Here is a 15,562-nt window from a genome sequence, read left to right as displayed (position 1 = left end):
ATGCAAAGTCATTTTTACATCTTTATGACAGCTGGAACAGTTCAGTTCTTGGCAAAGTGACCTAGCTTCTACATCAGCAGAATTATATCTTCCCTTCCATGTGCCTTTAGATCAGTTCTCAGCAAAACGTGTGGGTGTGTCTGTGATACTTTTGCAAAAACTTGAGAGTATCTTATTTCAGACAGTTGTAAAATAACTCGCGCATGATGCAGATGACATTTGTCAATAACAGATAAGCCACCGGTGTATTTTGCAATTCATCTCAGAGTCTCAAAGGTAAAGGGGCTTAAAATATGCATGATTAAAATTTTAGGGGTGACCCAAATTATTAAGCTATTTACCTCCCGTTCTTTAGAGTGACCTGATTTGTGCTTTAAATCCCAGGCCATTAAAATCCTTCTATGTACAGTATGCGAAAAATTTTCATCTTAAATGAACGTACAACATAACAGAGAGTTCACTGTCAGGGCGAGGCTTTTCTGGCAGATGTTAGACAGGTGACCTGAGGGGCAGCTGTTTGGTGCTGTGTTTCATGCTAATGCCATGTTCCACGACTGACAGCAAATACTGCAGGGATACGGAAGCTGACCACCACAAGACCTGCAGTTTTTATACTGGATTTTATTCCAGTTTCAAGGCTCAATCCTATGAGAAGGCAGACAGTCTAATATGGGTGTTGTATGCTGTAGCCTGAAACAACAGCCTGGGGCGCTGCTCAAATTACAGAACGTTGAGGAAAAACACACACGCTGGCACGTAAGTCTGCTAGCACTCAAGCACACACCTTTCTTCCACAAGAACTATTAAAAGAACCACACGGACACCATAGTTAACAACTAATCTTATTTTGTCTCTTTTTCTCCTGCTATTTACATCGGTACCTAATGTGCAAATTAATAATTTAAAGTAGTGTAAAACTCTCAAATGAATACAAAATCATATTTTACAATTCTAAGACAGTGAGAGTCCATGAGCTTGTCCAATATAAAGGAGGGAGAGGAAAAGCAGGAGGATGGGAGGCAAAAGACACATAATTGTGGAGGTGTAGAAATGTGGGAAGAGAACAAAGCAGTGGACATCCTTGGCCAGGAAAGACAAAACACTCACAGAGACACGGAGTTGGTTACCTGGACACTGCCACACAACAAAACACAACAAGCGCTGCTCTTATGATAATCTTGTCCATTGAGTAGAAAAGCACTTGGTGGGGCCTTTGCTTAGCAGAGGCACACAAAGTGGCTAACACGCTAGTCATGCTAGTTAACTTGATTAGTGCAGCTACCTGTAACATCCTGATTTTCTAGCACACAATGAGAACTAGCACTGTGAGCTGTGGGACATTTGTATGTTTGTTAGCCAGTTAGTCAGTCAGTAGCTTAGCATGTTGTTGTATGTGACTGTTTTTGCACTGCCGTGAGCAAAATCTGAAGTGATTTTTTAAAAAAAAAGAAAAGAAAAAGGTAGGCTTGTACCATTAAATGTCCAGTTTGTACATGTAGAGATTTGGTTAAACAACGTATCCTACAAATTGACAAAGAGTAAATTAATATGAGCTTATGTCCAAACTAAATATTACTGAACCAAGCAACATATGAAAATGTTGTCCATAGCTTGGTTTAACTGGGCAGCTCCACCCAAAGTGCAATCTAATTGGTCTATTAAATGTAAAACATGTTCTGATTGGCTATGAATTTGTTGTGTCACCACATTTTTCATTTCCATTGTAGACATGAAAATTGAAGTTATATATATATATATATTCCACACTGCCTTGTCAGAACATGATTTTACGCTGCTGTGTAATATACGAGTCAAAAATCTAAAATGCTTTTCAGAGGTAGATTTGAACCTTTAAATAACCAATTTTACATTTATAGATTTAGTTGCTTCTATGTATATGATCATCAAAATTGTGTGGTTAAGACTAATATACCTGAGGACAAATTAAATGGAGGTGAGGGACCTTTTTGGCACATGAGAGGCAAGCATGGCAGTGTTAGCATGAGTTAGCTACAGAATGTTGATGAGCAGTTGCCAGTTGCTTGTAGCCGAGCTGTGCCAACAGGTATTAAACAGTTTACACATACACAGTCATAAGCTTTCCACCTTCAGTCCACTGCTGAAGTATATACTGTTAGGGTTTGCATTTCATACTTATATCCTCAGGTAAGGTGGTTCTTGTAACTTAGCATTCGCTAGCATGACTGTTATATATTGCAAATACAGATAGCAGTGAGTGGAAGTCAAATGCTTACTGTATCGGATGTCAAGTAGCACACAATAGTGAGGTTTCATTTGATATCATCATGATGGAATGCAAACCCTCCTATGAAAAGGCTTTATATTACAATATAGTGCATGATGGAAAGTCACAAGATCAATTTGAGAGCACACATATTGAATATTTTCCACCATAATAATCCTTGTACAGCAGACCTTTTACAATCATATCGATATCCCTTAGAATCATATGGTGAAAAGTAGAATATGGCTGACGTCATGAATGCATAGATAAAAGGGGGGAGGGGTGGCGGTTGTTAACAAACTTATTGCTTTCAAAAAAATCAGAGTGCTGAACAGTGGACCTCCCTCCCTTGTAATTATTTGCAATGCACAGCAAAATGTTATTCAGTATTAAGATTCCAAAGAGCTATGCTGTGAAGTATTGCATTATAATGACCTCTAAACTGAGTTTTCCTTTCTATGATTTGGGAAACTCCATTAGAGACTGACATATGCTTTTACATCTCTTTCTGCATGTACAAGGAGTTTTACAACACAGATTGAGCAAAATGCACAGACGAGAGCTTTTACTCTAGAACAAGTAAAAGACTGAATTCAATTGGACATAGAACAAACAATAACACAATCTCTGGCCAAAGCTGTAAACTGATTCTGGTTGCACTTCCTGTCATTGTAAAGCAATGTCTGTTCGCTATTGAGAGTAAAGTAACAAGAATACAAGGAGGCCGATCTTAAATATAGTAGGAAAATGTTATGCCAGTTCTTTGTATCACTTGCAAAGTGCAAAAAAGGTGGTGGTGTTGCTGTTCTTTTCACGCACATTGGGGGGTGGCTATATATGTGTGCATGTTTGCAGGGCTATCCAGGTCGGTGCACCTTCAACTCTCGTTCCCTGCGTTTCAGCTCCTCTCTATAACAGTAGGAGCAAAAGTTCTCTGTCTCGGGTCGGCCATAGAAGGTGCAGTTCTCCCTCCTGCAGCGTTTCTGCTGAAAACAGTACATTGGGCAAACACCACTCTGCCCTTTGGTTTTGTCCTGCTCTAGCCAGGCATGGGGCACTGGGTCCTCATCTGCGAACTCCAGACAGTCCCGGATGTCGCCAGTGTTGAAGCCGTTGGTATAAGTGTGGGATTTATGTTCCCCAGGCATGTTGTATGGTAGGGTGTCTACGGCATTGACAGTACGGATGCCAGACATGCGGGCTGGGCTGTAGCTCTGAGAGGACAGTGAGCGGTTTTGCTGGGGGTAGGTGGCACAAGTTTTGAGAGTGCCTATCATTGGCTTGTAGGACTCATCTTGATAGCTGGATGATTGCACATTGACATCCCTCAGGTGGATGACACTGTGCCTCTGGATAGGTGGTGTATGGCTATAGTGAGCTGAAACAGGGACTGGTCCAGGTCTCTTAGCACCGTTACTAGGGGAGGAGAAAGGGACAGGGGACATGGAGGATCCTGGGATGGAGACTGGGATGGGTATCGGGATGGGAGAAGCAGCAAGCTTTGGGCTTCCCCTTTCTTGGACCTTCACAGCCTGGGAAAGATTATGGCTAGGGTGCAACACCGGTGAGCAACTCTCAGGTGGAGAGCTATCTGAACGCTCCCTTTGGAAAACACTCTCCTGCTCAGGCTTCTTTAGCGCCACCCCATTGGTCTGAGGCTTCTTCTCAGCCTCAGCCTTTCTCTTCTGTTCCTGCTCAGCACTGAAGCGTTCTTGGGCGCTGCTTAGGTAGAAGCTGATCATCTCTTCATGAAATTGGTGTCGATGGCTGGTGAGCAGCAACCCAGCAAAGATGAATTTACGCTCACCCTGCATGGCTGCTCGAAGGATGTTCAGGCTGAGTTTGACATCTGTGCTATACTTCCAGTTGTCCAGTGTCCGATCACCCGAGATTTTGCCTGATCCTGGCGGTCTCTCAACAGGTGAGCTACCAGAAGCGCGGTCTGTAGGCGAGGGACTGGTTGTCTTCTCTGAGGAGGATGTGCTGGCTGACTGGCCTGACTCCTCTTTGCTCCCTTTTCGTGTTTTTGAGTCCTTTTTCTTAGATTTCTGCTCTCCGTTCTCTACCGTTCTACCATTTGTTGAGGTGGACTTGCTGATCTTGCCATGGACAAGTCCTCCAAGTCCACCCATATTCTTTTTAAGTTTGATACCCAGAGTCTTGCTGAAGCTGCCCAGTTTGTTGGCTACTGAGTCTGCCCGTGTTTTGTCTTTGTCCTTTCGCTGCTTGTCCTTGTCTTTCTCCTTCATTGACTTTCCATTATTGAGGTTGGAGTTACTGCAAACAGACTCCCGGTCCGAGTCCATGGATTCTGCCAGAGACTGTACATCCTCACCTGCAGAGGCAGTTGGCGACTCGGGCTGAGCCAAGGGAGCCTGTAATACACAGATCGGTAATAATGACTCAAAACTGAGGTTACCTGTAGCAAAGTAATGTTGTCAAATATTACAAAACATGGGGGAAAAAAACCATTCTGCAGATTTTAGTGCCAACCCTAATCAAACAAACCTGAACCACCTAACCAAGGTCTTTAGGAATATGTGAAAAAAACAGTCAAGTGTGTTGGAGCAGGGTTGGAACTTCAGGGGTTGGCCCGAAATGCCCCTCAAAATATATGTGCATGGCCCTGCCTCCAGGATAATTTTTGTCAACTAATAAATGGATGACCACTTACCCTTGTTTCAGAAGGAATTCGAATCCATGTTACATTCATGTAGTTGTGCAGAAGGTTTAGTTTAGCTTCCAGTGATAGAATAAGACTAGAGTGAGAGGAGAACATAGTCAAACATCTTTTCTAAAAACCTGATTTGTAGCACAAAAGGTTTTTATCAGCTCGAATGAGGCCTGCTGCAATTTCTTGTCATCTCTTACATGCCAGTGAAGGAATGGTAGAAATTACAAACCATTTAATGGCATGCAACTAGGAACTCAATCAGTGCATAAATCTAGTTTCCAGAGAATGACAGCAATTAGTTTGTATTCATCAGTCCATTATGGAGCCAATGGAGTGGGGGCCAACTCATTACAGTTGCTTTATCGCAGATGTTTTTTTGTGTCTCAGTTCTTCCTTCTGTAAATCATAGCTGGGGTGGTGCTGCTGCAATTTATTTACATGCTTTAATTGGCTGACCTCTGGAAAGTCACTGGAAAGATCCTGCATAAATCTTTTCAACCATAAGACAAAATGCAAGAATATGCAACTGATAAAAGTTTGGAACATGCACAGGCTTTAATTGTTGAATGAGGCTTTAAGATGAGTCATTCAGATCGACCTCTGTGAGAATAATGTGGCCTGGTGCCATTCTGGACAGATTTAACCCTTCTAAATCCCTCATATGGTAAAGATAACATATAGCTAGATGCCCTCATTTGGCCCTACCTGACCTTTGTCTCAATTACCTCTCATTCAAGCTAGAGCATGCTCACAAGTTATTAATTAAATTTAGCTAAGCTTGCTGTAGTGGTGGATGGAGGATGAGAGAGAGAAAAAGTGGGGTCTTACTTTGCCAGCTTAGCATTGTCATTGTCATCCCTCCCCCACTCCCAGTCCCTCCCAGGGTCCACCGCGAAGTGCAGCGCTAGCAGCTTGTGCTCAGAGTCAGTCAATGGGATGACGGCTGAAAGGGAGGGACATAAAGAAAACATGAAAGATTTAGATGTAACATTCAGAAATGGGATGCAAACCAGTTTGCAACTAGTTTCAAAACAAAGTAGTTAAAATTTTTGAAGCAAATAGGTGGCTATTACGACTAGTGTTCTTGCTCAGATTAATGAGATTACTACACTGCTTAGCTTCTCTTAAAGGGATAGTTCACCCAAACTTAAGGTTTTGTCATTATGTTTGATTAAACTGACGCCCAACCTGTATCGTAGGCACACTATTTAATTTAACAGGTGGAGATTATCAGTGCATAATGTTGTCTTTCACTTTCACAAAAAGTGAATAAATAATGTAAGATTTTTCATTTTCAGGGGAATTATTCCTAAAAACTGACTCAGTGGGCTGTTCCTCACAAAGAAGAATCATCCTTCACTACTAGGTATGAAAAAACTAAAAATCTTGTAAGAGAAACAAAAATCATATTTCAATGCTTCCAACACCCATTTGACAGGAAAAACATTTCAACATTAATCAAGGGGTACTTGAGACATACGTGAACAGGCCTGGGTGCGGCACTGTTTCCTAAAAAGAAAATAACACAGCCTTCCATCCGTTCTAACTACTTCCATTTTCCCCCCTTTCACGTCAATCTATTCATCACTGTACCTGACTAGTCTTTTCAGACCACAGGCATGGAATTGAAAAGAGAGAATGGGTTGAAGCAAAATAGATAAAGAGAGAGATTCAGTTCTCGTGACTGTTGGAAAATACAGCATGTTTGAACAGAGGACATTCCAGCCCCTTCTGGTTGTGACCATCCTCTCACAAACATGCTCTCACTGATAGAACAAACTGTCTCCTCTCCTCATGAACGGCCTGCCATTTGCCAGGTGACTGCTGGGTAGAACTCACAGTGAACATAATGCTCTTCAGTGACTCATTTAAATGACACTATGCAGAGTAGGAGTGAGAGACATCGAGTCACAGTACTGAATGAATGTGTGTGTGTGAAAGAAAAGGTCAAGGCGAGATACATTTTGTGTAGTAAGGCAGAAAAAAAGTACAAAAAAAATCAGTTCATGATAAGTCCATATAGGATTATTTTACCACAAAATTTACACTCAAGATTTGCACTTAAGTTCATCATACAAATTTCTAACAATTTCTAACAAGTTATTATACAAATCTAATTTGTATAATACAAGATCACAAAAGGAGAAACATACACCAGTATTTCACAAGACATGGACTGAGGAACATTTAAAACCTATTAATTAAAAAAAAAAAAGGTTTATCTTAGAGCAGTTCAAATCACAATATGTCAAAATAATCACAGTATGTTTTTTTTTTTTTAGCCAAATTATGAAATTATAGTGTGTAGAGAAGTCCTCCCTGTTAAATTTTCTTCCTCCCTTCCTCCTTGTTAAATTTTCAATCAGCACACGACTTTGCCTCCCACTCACGTCTTTTAGTTCACAATCCTGGCAACAACAAGCGCCAAAAATGTCCAGCTGGTCTACTGAACATTCATATAATCCAAAATCTCAGTCCACCCTCTAAGAATTCCCAACTTTTTCACTTCAGCAAGAAATTTTGTCTTGAATGTGCAAACATGCCTACCATTAAACTACTGATTTGTACTCGTTGATTATAAAGTAAAAAGTAAAAAGGTTTATTGCAAAATTATTCTGATAGAAATATGTTGCTTAAGAGTATAGAGAGACTGCCATTCACACTATTTCATGGGAGTGGAAGGTCACTGCTGAGCTGTTATGACATGGTTCTAGTTTTCATAGTAACATGAACTTCTCTGATTGGTGGATTAAAGTCGGATCTGGGGTATTATGGGTAGTGTAGTTATACAACAGAAATTTGGCAATTAAACAAAAAACCTTGAAAATAATGTCAGAATAACACTGACTAACAGAAACATACATCATCGCTACACAATCTCAAAGCTCATATACAACTATGTTTCTTTGATAGGAATGTAGTTCCAAGACCAACAAAAAATTTTGATCCAAGAAAACATCAAAGCTGCCAAAATCATTTACCCCAACCATCACGTTCTGTTCAATATTATTGAAACACAAACTGCCGGCGCATGTGAGGCTATGAGGTTTCTTCCAGCATTTTGTGGGTCAAATTCTTGGGGAGTCACACCAGGACAAGAAAGAGCATCCAAAGTCCAAACTGAAAGAAATGTAGGTGGAATTCCCAAAGTAGAGCACACACTGTTCGGAATAACATACAATTCATACACATGGGCCAACAAGTACCCCATTGTGTTCCCCGTTGCACACACATAGATACAGTTTCCCACCAGAGTGGGGTCAGACGGTGAACGCTGGAGCTATGTGGGGTTGTGTCCCCACTCCTACACTGCAGCTGTCCTCCTTTCTCTGGCCTAGCATACACACTCACACGCTTCACTGTTGTTACCAGTTGGGCTTATTCCAGGTCCAAACACCACCATTGCCAGTTTTACCCTGAGGGACTGGAGCATAATGTATTTTGTATCCCTTCTGGCAGTCATGCAGACCTGTCCTTGACTGACCCACTTCAAACGCATACGCTCGAAAACTGTGACGTCAAGGGCCGTTCTCAAGGAACAAGGGCCGATGATTCCTGGAATATTTGTTTGTATTCGGTACTGTTATTATAACCCAAATACATTGACTGAATAAACAGGAGACATCAGTGCGAGTGATAATAGACAAGTAACCAGAAGATGACGAGACTGTAAATAAGGTCTTTTGCTGAGCGCTGCCGTGATAATACAAACAGAAGTTGTTGACAGACAACATTGCTCATGGAGTCTGACATGCTACATTACAAGCGCATTACATGCAGAGTTTGTTCTGTTGGCAGGATGTGGAGGTTGATGTATGCCGAGTGGGTCTGGCTGCACGACATGGCACCGCCTGAGGAAAGTTAGACAGGCAATGAGCGGGAATATCTGTCATGTGCGGCATGTGTGATATAATCCTTTTGAGAATGATCCCAAGGCATTATTTCCTAGGATCGTTGAGGTTTTCTTGACTCTCCCCCCTCTGGTGGGTGATATCAATCACTGCAGTTGAGCCCACTAAGGAAAACAATTAGTCCTCTTTAGTCACGCAAACCGTGCTTGTGCTTGATGAGGTGTGAATTCAGGAGTTTCGTTCGCAGCTGTGTACTTTACAGCCATTGTAAACAATAATCATGCAGCTAAACAAAGCTTCGACATGAATCTCAGAGGGAGATTCTGAGAGGGAATCTGATTGCCTAACATATTTTCCAGGGCCACATAAACCACGCAAACTGTTTACAGAAATATCCGAAAGTCTCCTGATAATTACTGCTGATGGAATCTGCAGTTTGGATGTTTTTAACCCAAGCATGGTGTGAGCTGGTCATGGCACAAGAAGGTTTTTCATTCTTACAAGATGAAACTTTAAAAGCTGCCCGCCAGATGCCAAAGAAAATAGAGGTCTTCATAAAACTGGAGAGGCGTGACTCAAAATAGCAACACAAGTTTCCTATTGGTTGACTGGTGTCATATAAAGTGTAACCACAGAAAAATGAAGGTGCATTAAAGCAGTACTAGCATGGCACGTCACAGGGAAGCCATTTAGTATGTCTGTAACCCGCAGGAAAAGTGCCTCTATTACAACAAAAAAAAGATTCTAAAGGGCCTTAAAACCCTAATTGGCTTTAAATCAATGACTAAAATCAATGAGAGCAATTGCCCTGTGGTTAAAGAATGATTACATGAGTAAAAAGAGAAAATTGGATGAAAGGTATAGGAACACATTTTGTTCACCTTGACTATTATTTTGTAGCTTATGTCTAACCATAAGGAATAGGTAAAGGTTCTGCTATCTGTATAGTGCCTAAATGATGATTTCATGAAAACATCTTAATAAAATAACTAAATAACATCTTATTTACAAAATTAAAGGACAAACATGTTGAGGTAGGGTTGAGGTATAGCAACTACAATTAGCTTAACATAGTCAATGGGAAGTCCTCACCATGATAAAATAACAAATGTGTGTGCGTGTGTGTGTGTGTGCATGGGTGAATAAGAGTCTGAGGATTTGTTTTTATTTTTAGGAAGAATGACGACAGCAAAGAGAGCTAAAAGTAGACTACTAATGTAAAAAACCCATGAATTGACTTGACACAATTTTCTTCTTTTTGGTGACGCATTTTAAAACAGGAAGTTTGAGCTATAGACATACTGACAGGCTTGTCCCTTTTCTTTTTTTACAAACAGCTTTAATTTACATCACAGCTGTTAACTATGCTACTGTGCATTGCTAGTCAGAGGAATGTGGTATTAAAGGGATAGTTCACCCAAAAATGAAAATTCGGTCAATAATTACTCACCCTCATGTCGTTCCAAACCGTAAGACTTCATTTATCTTCAGAACACAAATGAAGATCTTTTTGAAGAAATCAGTGGTTTAGAGAGTGGTTTAGTAATTTTCTGAAGAGATACGATCACTTTATATGATGAACAGATTGAATTTATGCTTTTATTCACATTTAAACATTCATCAACTCACATCAGCTGTGGTAAACGGAAGCTCAAGCATGTTTACTTGATGTGCCAGAACAATGAGGTTCATTCTCGTGTTACGCAGCACGTTTGAGCTTCAGCAAGAACCAATGAGGTTCATTCTCGTGTTACGCAGCACGTTTGAGCTTCAGCAAGAACCAATGAGGTTCATTCTCGTGTTACGCAGCACGTTTGAGCTTCAGCAAGAACCAAGCAGGTTTAGTTGAGCTTCTGTTAATATGAATAAAAGCCTAAATTGAATCTGTTCATCATATAAAGCGATCGAAGTCTCTTCAGAAAATTTGGACTAAACCGCTGAATTCATATGGATTCGTTTTATGATCTCTTTATGAACTTTTTGGAGCGTCAAAGTGCTGGTTGCGTAGCTGGTCAATGGAGGGACAGAAAAAAATATCAAAAAGGTCTTAATTTGAACGACATGAGGATGAGTAATTAATGACAGAATTTTCATTTTTGGTTGAAGCATTTTCATTCTAAAGAATTTGATTGGACAAAAAATTGACCCGCCCACGAGTGCAGAATGAGACATTCAAATTTTTGCTTTGCTTTTCTGCAAGAGAAAGAGTGTAATTTTTTAATGTGCATATCTGCCAAATGCAAATTGTTTTATAAACTTTCAGACTAACATATAGATGTTGAAAGACAGCAAACACCAAAAGCCACAAAACTCGTGCAAAATGTCACAGAGTCTTTGACACACAACTCTGACTCTCTCTCTTCTCTCACTCTCTCTCTCTTTTACACACACACACAAAAGAGTCTCAGTGTTCTCGGGAAACCGCTGGCACCTGAACACACACTGGGCAGACGGGCACTCCCTGGCAGACCCGAGCGGAAGATCCGGGAGGGGGGTGGGGTATCACCCACCAAGACAGCCACACAGAGACAGACTCTCTGTCGGGAAGTGGAAGAAGGGAGGTAGGGGTTTGGGAGGAGCAGATTAGGGCCTAAACCACATGTAGGGGTTGGCCTGGACTGATCTGCCCTAAACGGCAGAGACCAAATGGTTCTTTAGGGACAGAGAGAGAGAAAGAGGGAGAGGGATCGGGTAAGAATAGAATCAGGGGAAATGAGTCAGAGGGAGATGCCCTGTTGTGTGTGTACATTTGTGTAAAGGACTGGTAAATGTGTATGTGGAGCCTCATGGTACTAACTGTCTCCAGACACGCTGCATCATTTGACCTGATTTGGCTCAGAAGAAACCGAGGCAAACGCTCCTTCACCTCTCTGCATATACCAAGCAGTAATTCCCAACTAGGGTTACTTTGAATTTATTTTATTTTTTTAGATCATTAAAAACATAAATTAGAGTTCAATTTTAGGGTTGTTGATAGTTTTTTTTTTTAAATTGCAATCTCATGATTTTTCTTCAATGCCTTTTTTTTCTATTAAAGGAAAGAAAACAAAATAGTGTATGTTGTCAATTTGTGTGGATGGGACTTCTGTGTGATTTTCCATACTTGTTGAGATCATTTAATTCCACCACACACAACTGCAAATGACTTTCCCATCTGGATTTCATTTATACATTAATTTGCTATTAGGTCATTCTTGAGGAAAGTTTCTAAACTGTCAAAACTTTATCAGATAAAGTAGCTCAGGTGTCTCATAAAGCAAGAGGAAACTACTTAGTGAGTTATTTAATCAATTGTGTTTATCAATTGTGCAAGAGGAAACTACTCGGTGAGTTATTTAATCAATTGTGTTTAGTTTAGTTTAAAAGTTATAACTGTAATATAATATAAAATATAATATATGAATGAATGTTAAATGATATCCAGTATGACACGTTTAAAAAGAAAAAGATTGGCAACCCACCAATTTCCTGTATTCCAGACGGGAGTGAGCAAGGTGTTTTTATTTTATTTTCAGAGGAGTCAGTCATTCATATCCTGGAGAAATGGGACTACAGCGAAGACCTCTAATCTGTCAACAACCCGCTGCTTCAAACCGACCACATGCTTTTGGGGTCATCGGGTACGTGCAAGGAGGTTTCTTGTGGTTAACAGAAGGAGAGAGCGCCATCTAGTGGGATAAACACTCAACCAATCCGTTCTCTTATAAAAAAATAAAAAAAACATCACCCAGACATGTTATTTACATAAACTACAGACAATGCTGTCTCTATCCATTTTTATGGCACAAAACTTCATCAAATATGTTCTTCAATTAAACAAATCAGAGTTAACTTGGCAAACTTAAATTTGGGGGCTAGTTGTCAAACTTTTACTTTTTTCTAATTAGGGTTTACTGAAAAGCAATTGAAATTTGCAGGTATTTTTGTAGGCCAAAACCCAGAAATGAGGTAGCATTTTAGCTCTTCTGGTTCCATTGTCCTGAATGGGTTTTTTGAAAGGGTTAAATGCTTGAAATAAGGTCTGTGGTAAGCACAAGCTCAAGATATTTTCATGTTTTATTCTACAACATAAAATACACCAGTAATACCCACTTGTCATGTTTTGAAGCTTTTGGCGGTTGCTAACAAGTGGCTAAATGGGACTACAGAAGTTAAATTGGGTTTCTGTCGAGGGAACCAGCACTCTATTAAAGGGCATGTTATCGCACGATGTGGGGCAAGTTGTTACAATTACAAGTCATTACATGACTTTCGGACATATTGAAGAAAAAAAAAAGAATGTGCTTTTTTTCTATAACGTTATAAGGCATTCAACATGTGACTACTCCCTCCATTAAAAAAGTAAAATTTTCACAAAAATTCACAAAACATATTCTGATTTAAAAGATTGTGTGTGTGTGTGTGTGTGTGTGTGTGTGTGTGTGTGAGGAGAACAGCTTTTACTGTATTGACAGCCTCAGTGTGTCCGTGAAATGGGGGTTGGAGAGAGAGAGAGAGAGAGAGAGAGAGAGAGAGAGAGAGCCCTAGACAACATCAGTCTGTTGTGTGTTGTTTTTACCTCACACTGGAAACACTGCAGTGTACAGACTATACTTCTGAGGGGGCACATTGTATTGCACATTACACTATACTATACAGATTACAAGATAAACCATAATGGTCTAGAATGGAGGCTCTAATTCAGACAGACAGCGAATTATGTACTTAACTGGCAGCCAGACTCCCTGAGAGAGTCTGAAACAGTATTAAACAATATAGTTCCTTTTTTTTCCTGTTTCAGTCTCTGATCGACTGGAGTCTACGAAATGTGCGTTTAATAATTGATCAAAGGTAATTAGATTTCAGGTCTGCATTATTCATTCAGCATGAGATGGATTTGAGTCGGTTCTTTGCTAAAACTACTAGCTTGAATTGGATGAATGAATCAGCAAATAAAATAATTAAACCTCACTGATTTAGTATTGCATACTAACAGGTTTTTCATACCATTTCTACAGTATGCAGTATACAAAATGTGCACTGTGATTTTTAGCATTTTGGGCCATATTTACTAACAACTTGAGCCAGCGCAAACCCTCTTTTGGCGTTAAAAAACTACTGTCAGGATTTACTAAAGACGCAGTGAAAAAATTGCGCTGAAAGGCGTGGACAGTTATTTTTGCGACTGACCTTATTGCATATGCATTTTAATGCATTTTATTGCAACTTTTAACACTATTTAATCACTAAACATTCCTTCCTAAATATCTGACTGGAATTAACCACTAAATCTGGAGAGTCTAGATTTACTTTGACCCTTAAACGCATACCTCAGGTCTTTAGTGACCAGGGATGTCATTCACCACCCTCCCCCTCATTCATTTTTTAAAGTTAGACATCAACCTTCTTAGTATTCCTCAATAAATTCATTATCTACAATATAACAACAAAACAATTTTTTCCCATTCATTTTTTGTAAAAATTGTATAGGGTCGTTAACGCTAACGACCCGAGGTGTGTAACAGTGTAAGTATATTTTTCTGCACAACAATAATTGAATCATTGATTACTCATTGACTGAATAATTGCAATTCAATGTTTGATATACAGTGAGGTCTGATACAATGATGAAGTGACATTTCACTCATAGTTACCGCAGAGAGAAAACAAAAGAATAGGAAGTATCATCAGCAAAACTTGAAATGGCTCAGCGATTTACTGCAGAGCAAGTACTGAACGCAGACTAATATTAGTGTCACTGTCACTTGATGGTGGATCTGGTGAAGAAGTTGTCAGCGATCAAAATATTGATTTTGAAGATGTTGAAAATAGTTTTGCGAATATGTTTGAGTTCGAGAATATGAGGCAGATGCTGAATGTACAGGGAAATGAGCTCTGATGAGGACAGTAATGATGGTATAAAACATCTGCTTAAACTGAACCCTTCCAATATAATCGATATAATCGCGACAGGTAGAGATCCATACGTGTTAGATATAGAGCCGGGTCGCTAAAGTGCCGAATATGTAATAATGATTGGCGAAACATTCATGCATTTAAGGGTTAATATCAATTAGACATACCTACGTAACCACTGCTGTATCATCTCATTGTGTCATTGTTTAATTCAATCTGCTGAGATCGGTTGATGGTTTTGGTGTCTACCTTGCTCTCTCTGCTGGTCTCTCTGCTCCATGGACACCAGGGCGGAGAAGTGGGCCTGATCGTAGGCCAGTACCAGCGGGGAACAGTGACAACGGTTGGGAGGAACCTCCAGCGGCAGGTATAGCCCTCCAAAGGGAATGGGGGCAAAAGCTGCAAGGTAAGCACAACAAAAATGGTAGAAGTTAATTTGTCTGTATGAAACTTCAATTCATCTACTTTTAATTTAAAGACTAAATTCATACTACAATGTTTCGTTGACACTGGTGGAACTGAATCTTAAAGGAATAAGTTCATTCAAAAATAAAATAAAAGCGAATCTTCAGCTCCATTGGATCATCTTTGGATCATTGAAACAGCTAGTTGAACGAATTAGTCTGAATTTGTAAATGAATGGAACCTGATGGAGTTTGGGTTCCTTGCCATTGTTGCCTTTGGCTTAATTAATTGTGGACAATTAATGTTCTGCAAAATTCTTGATCCAACTGCACTACACTATCAGATGAGAACAAAACTTGAACTGAATTGAGCTGAATAATGACACTACTGTCTTCTGTAGAGCTGCTTTATCACTGAATTTAAGTTGTCTCATAATGAATGAACTTTACATAGTTGTTGAACTGAAAAGGTTTCATTCAAAAGAATAGTTTG

General features: G+C 39.9%; 1 protein-coding gene across 2 annotated transcripts in view; it reads right to left on the bottom strand.

Moving 5' to 3' along the window:
* Window positions 1-828: 828 nt before the first annotated feature.
* Window positions 829-15,562, bottom strand: part of otud7a (OTU deubiquitinase 7A) — a 74,874-nt gene continuing 60,140 nt past the window's right edge. For both annotated transcript variants that reach the window (XM_084095378.1, XM_084095379.1), the window contains exons 10-13: window positions 14,915-15,064; window positions 5,748-5,862; window positions 4,920-5,004; window positions 829-4,620 (exon numbers count right to left, since the gene is read on the bottom strand). In XM_084095378.1, coding sequence (XP_083951504.1) covers window positions 3,103-4,620; window positions 4,920-5,004; window positions 5,748-5,862; window positions 14,915-15,064 — 1,868 coding nt within the window. In that variant the 3' untranslated portion in view covers window positions 829-3,102. The remainder of the gene's footprint in view (window positions 4,621-4,919; window positions 5,005-5,747; window positions 5,863-14,914; window positions 15,065-15,562) is intronic.

Source organism: Abramis brama, assembly GCF_963993115.1.
Source record: "Abramis brama genome assembly, chromosome: 20".
NCBI lineage: Eukaryota > Metazoa > Chordata > Actinopteri > Cypriniformes > Leuciscidae > Abramis > Abramis brama.
The sequence above is the reverse complement of the archived record's forward strand: the minus strand, read 5'-3'. Positions and strand labels throughout refer to the sequence as shown.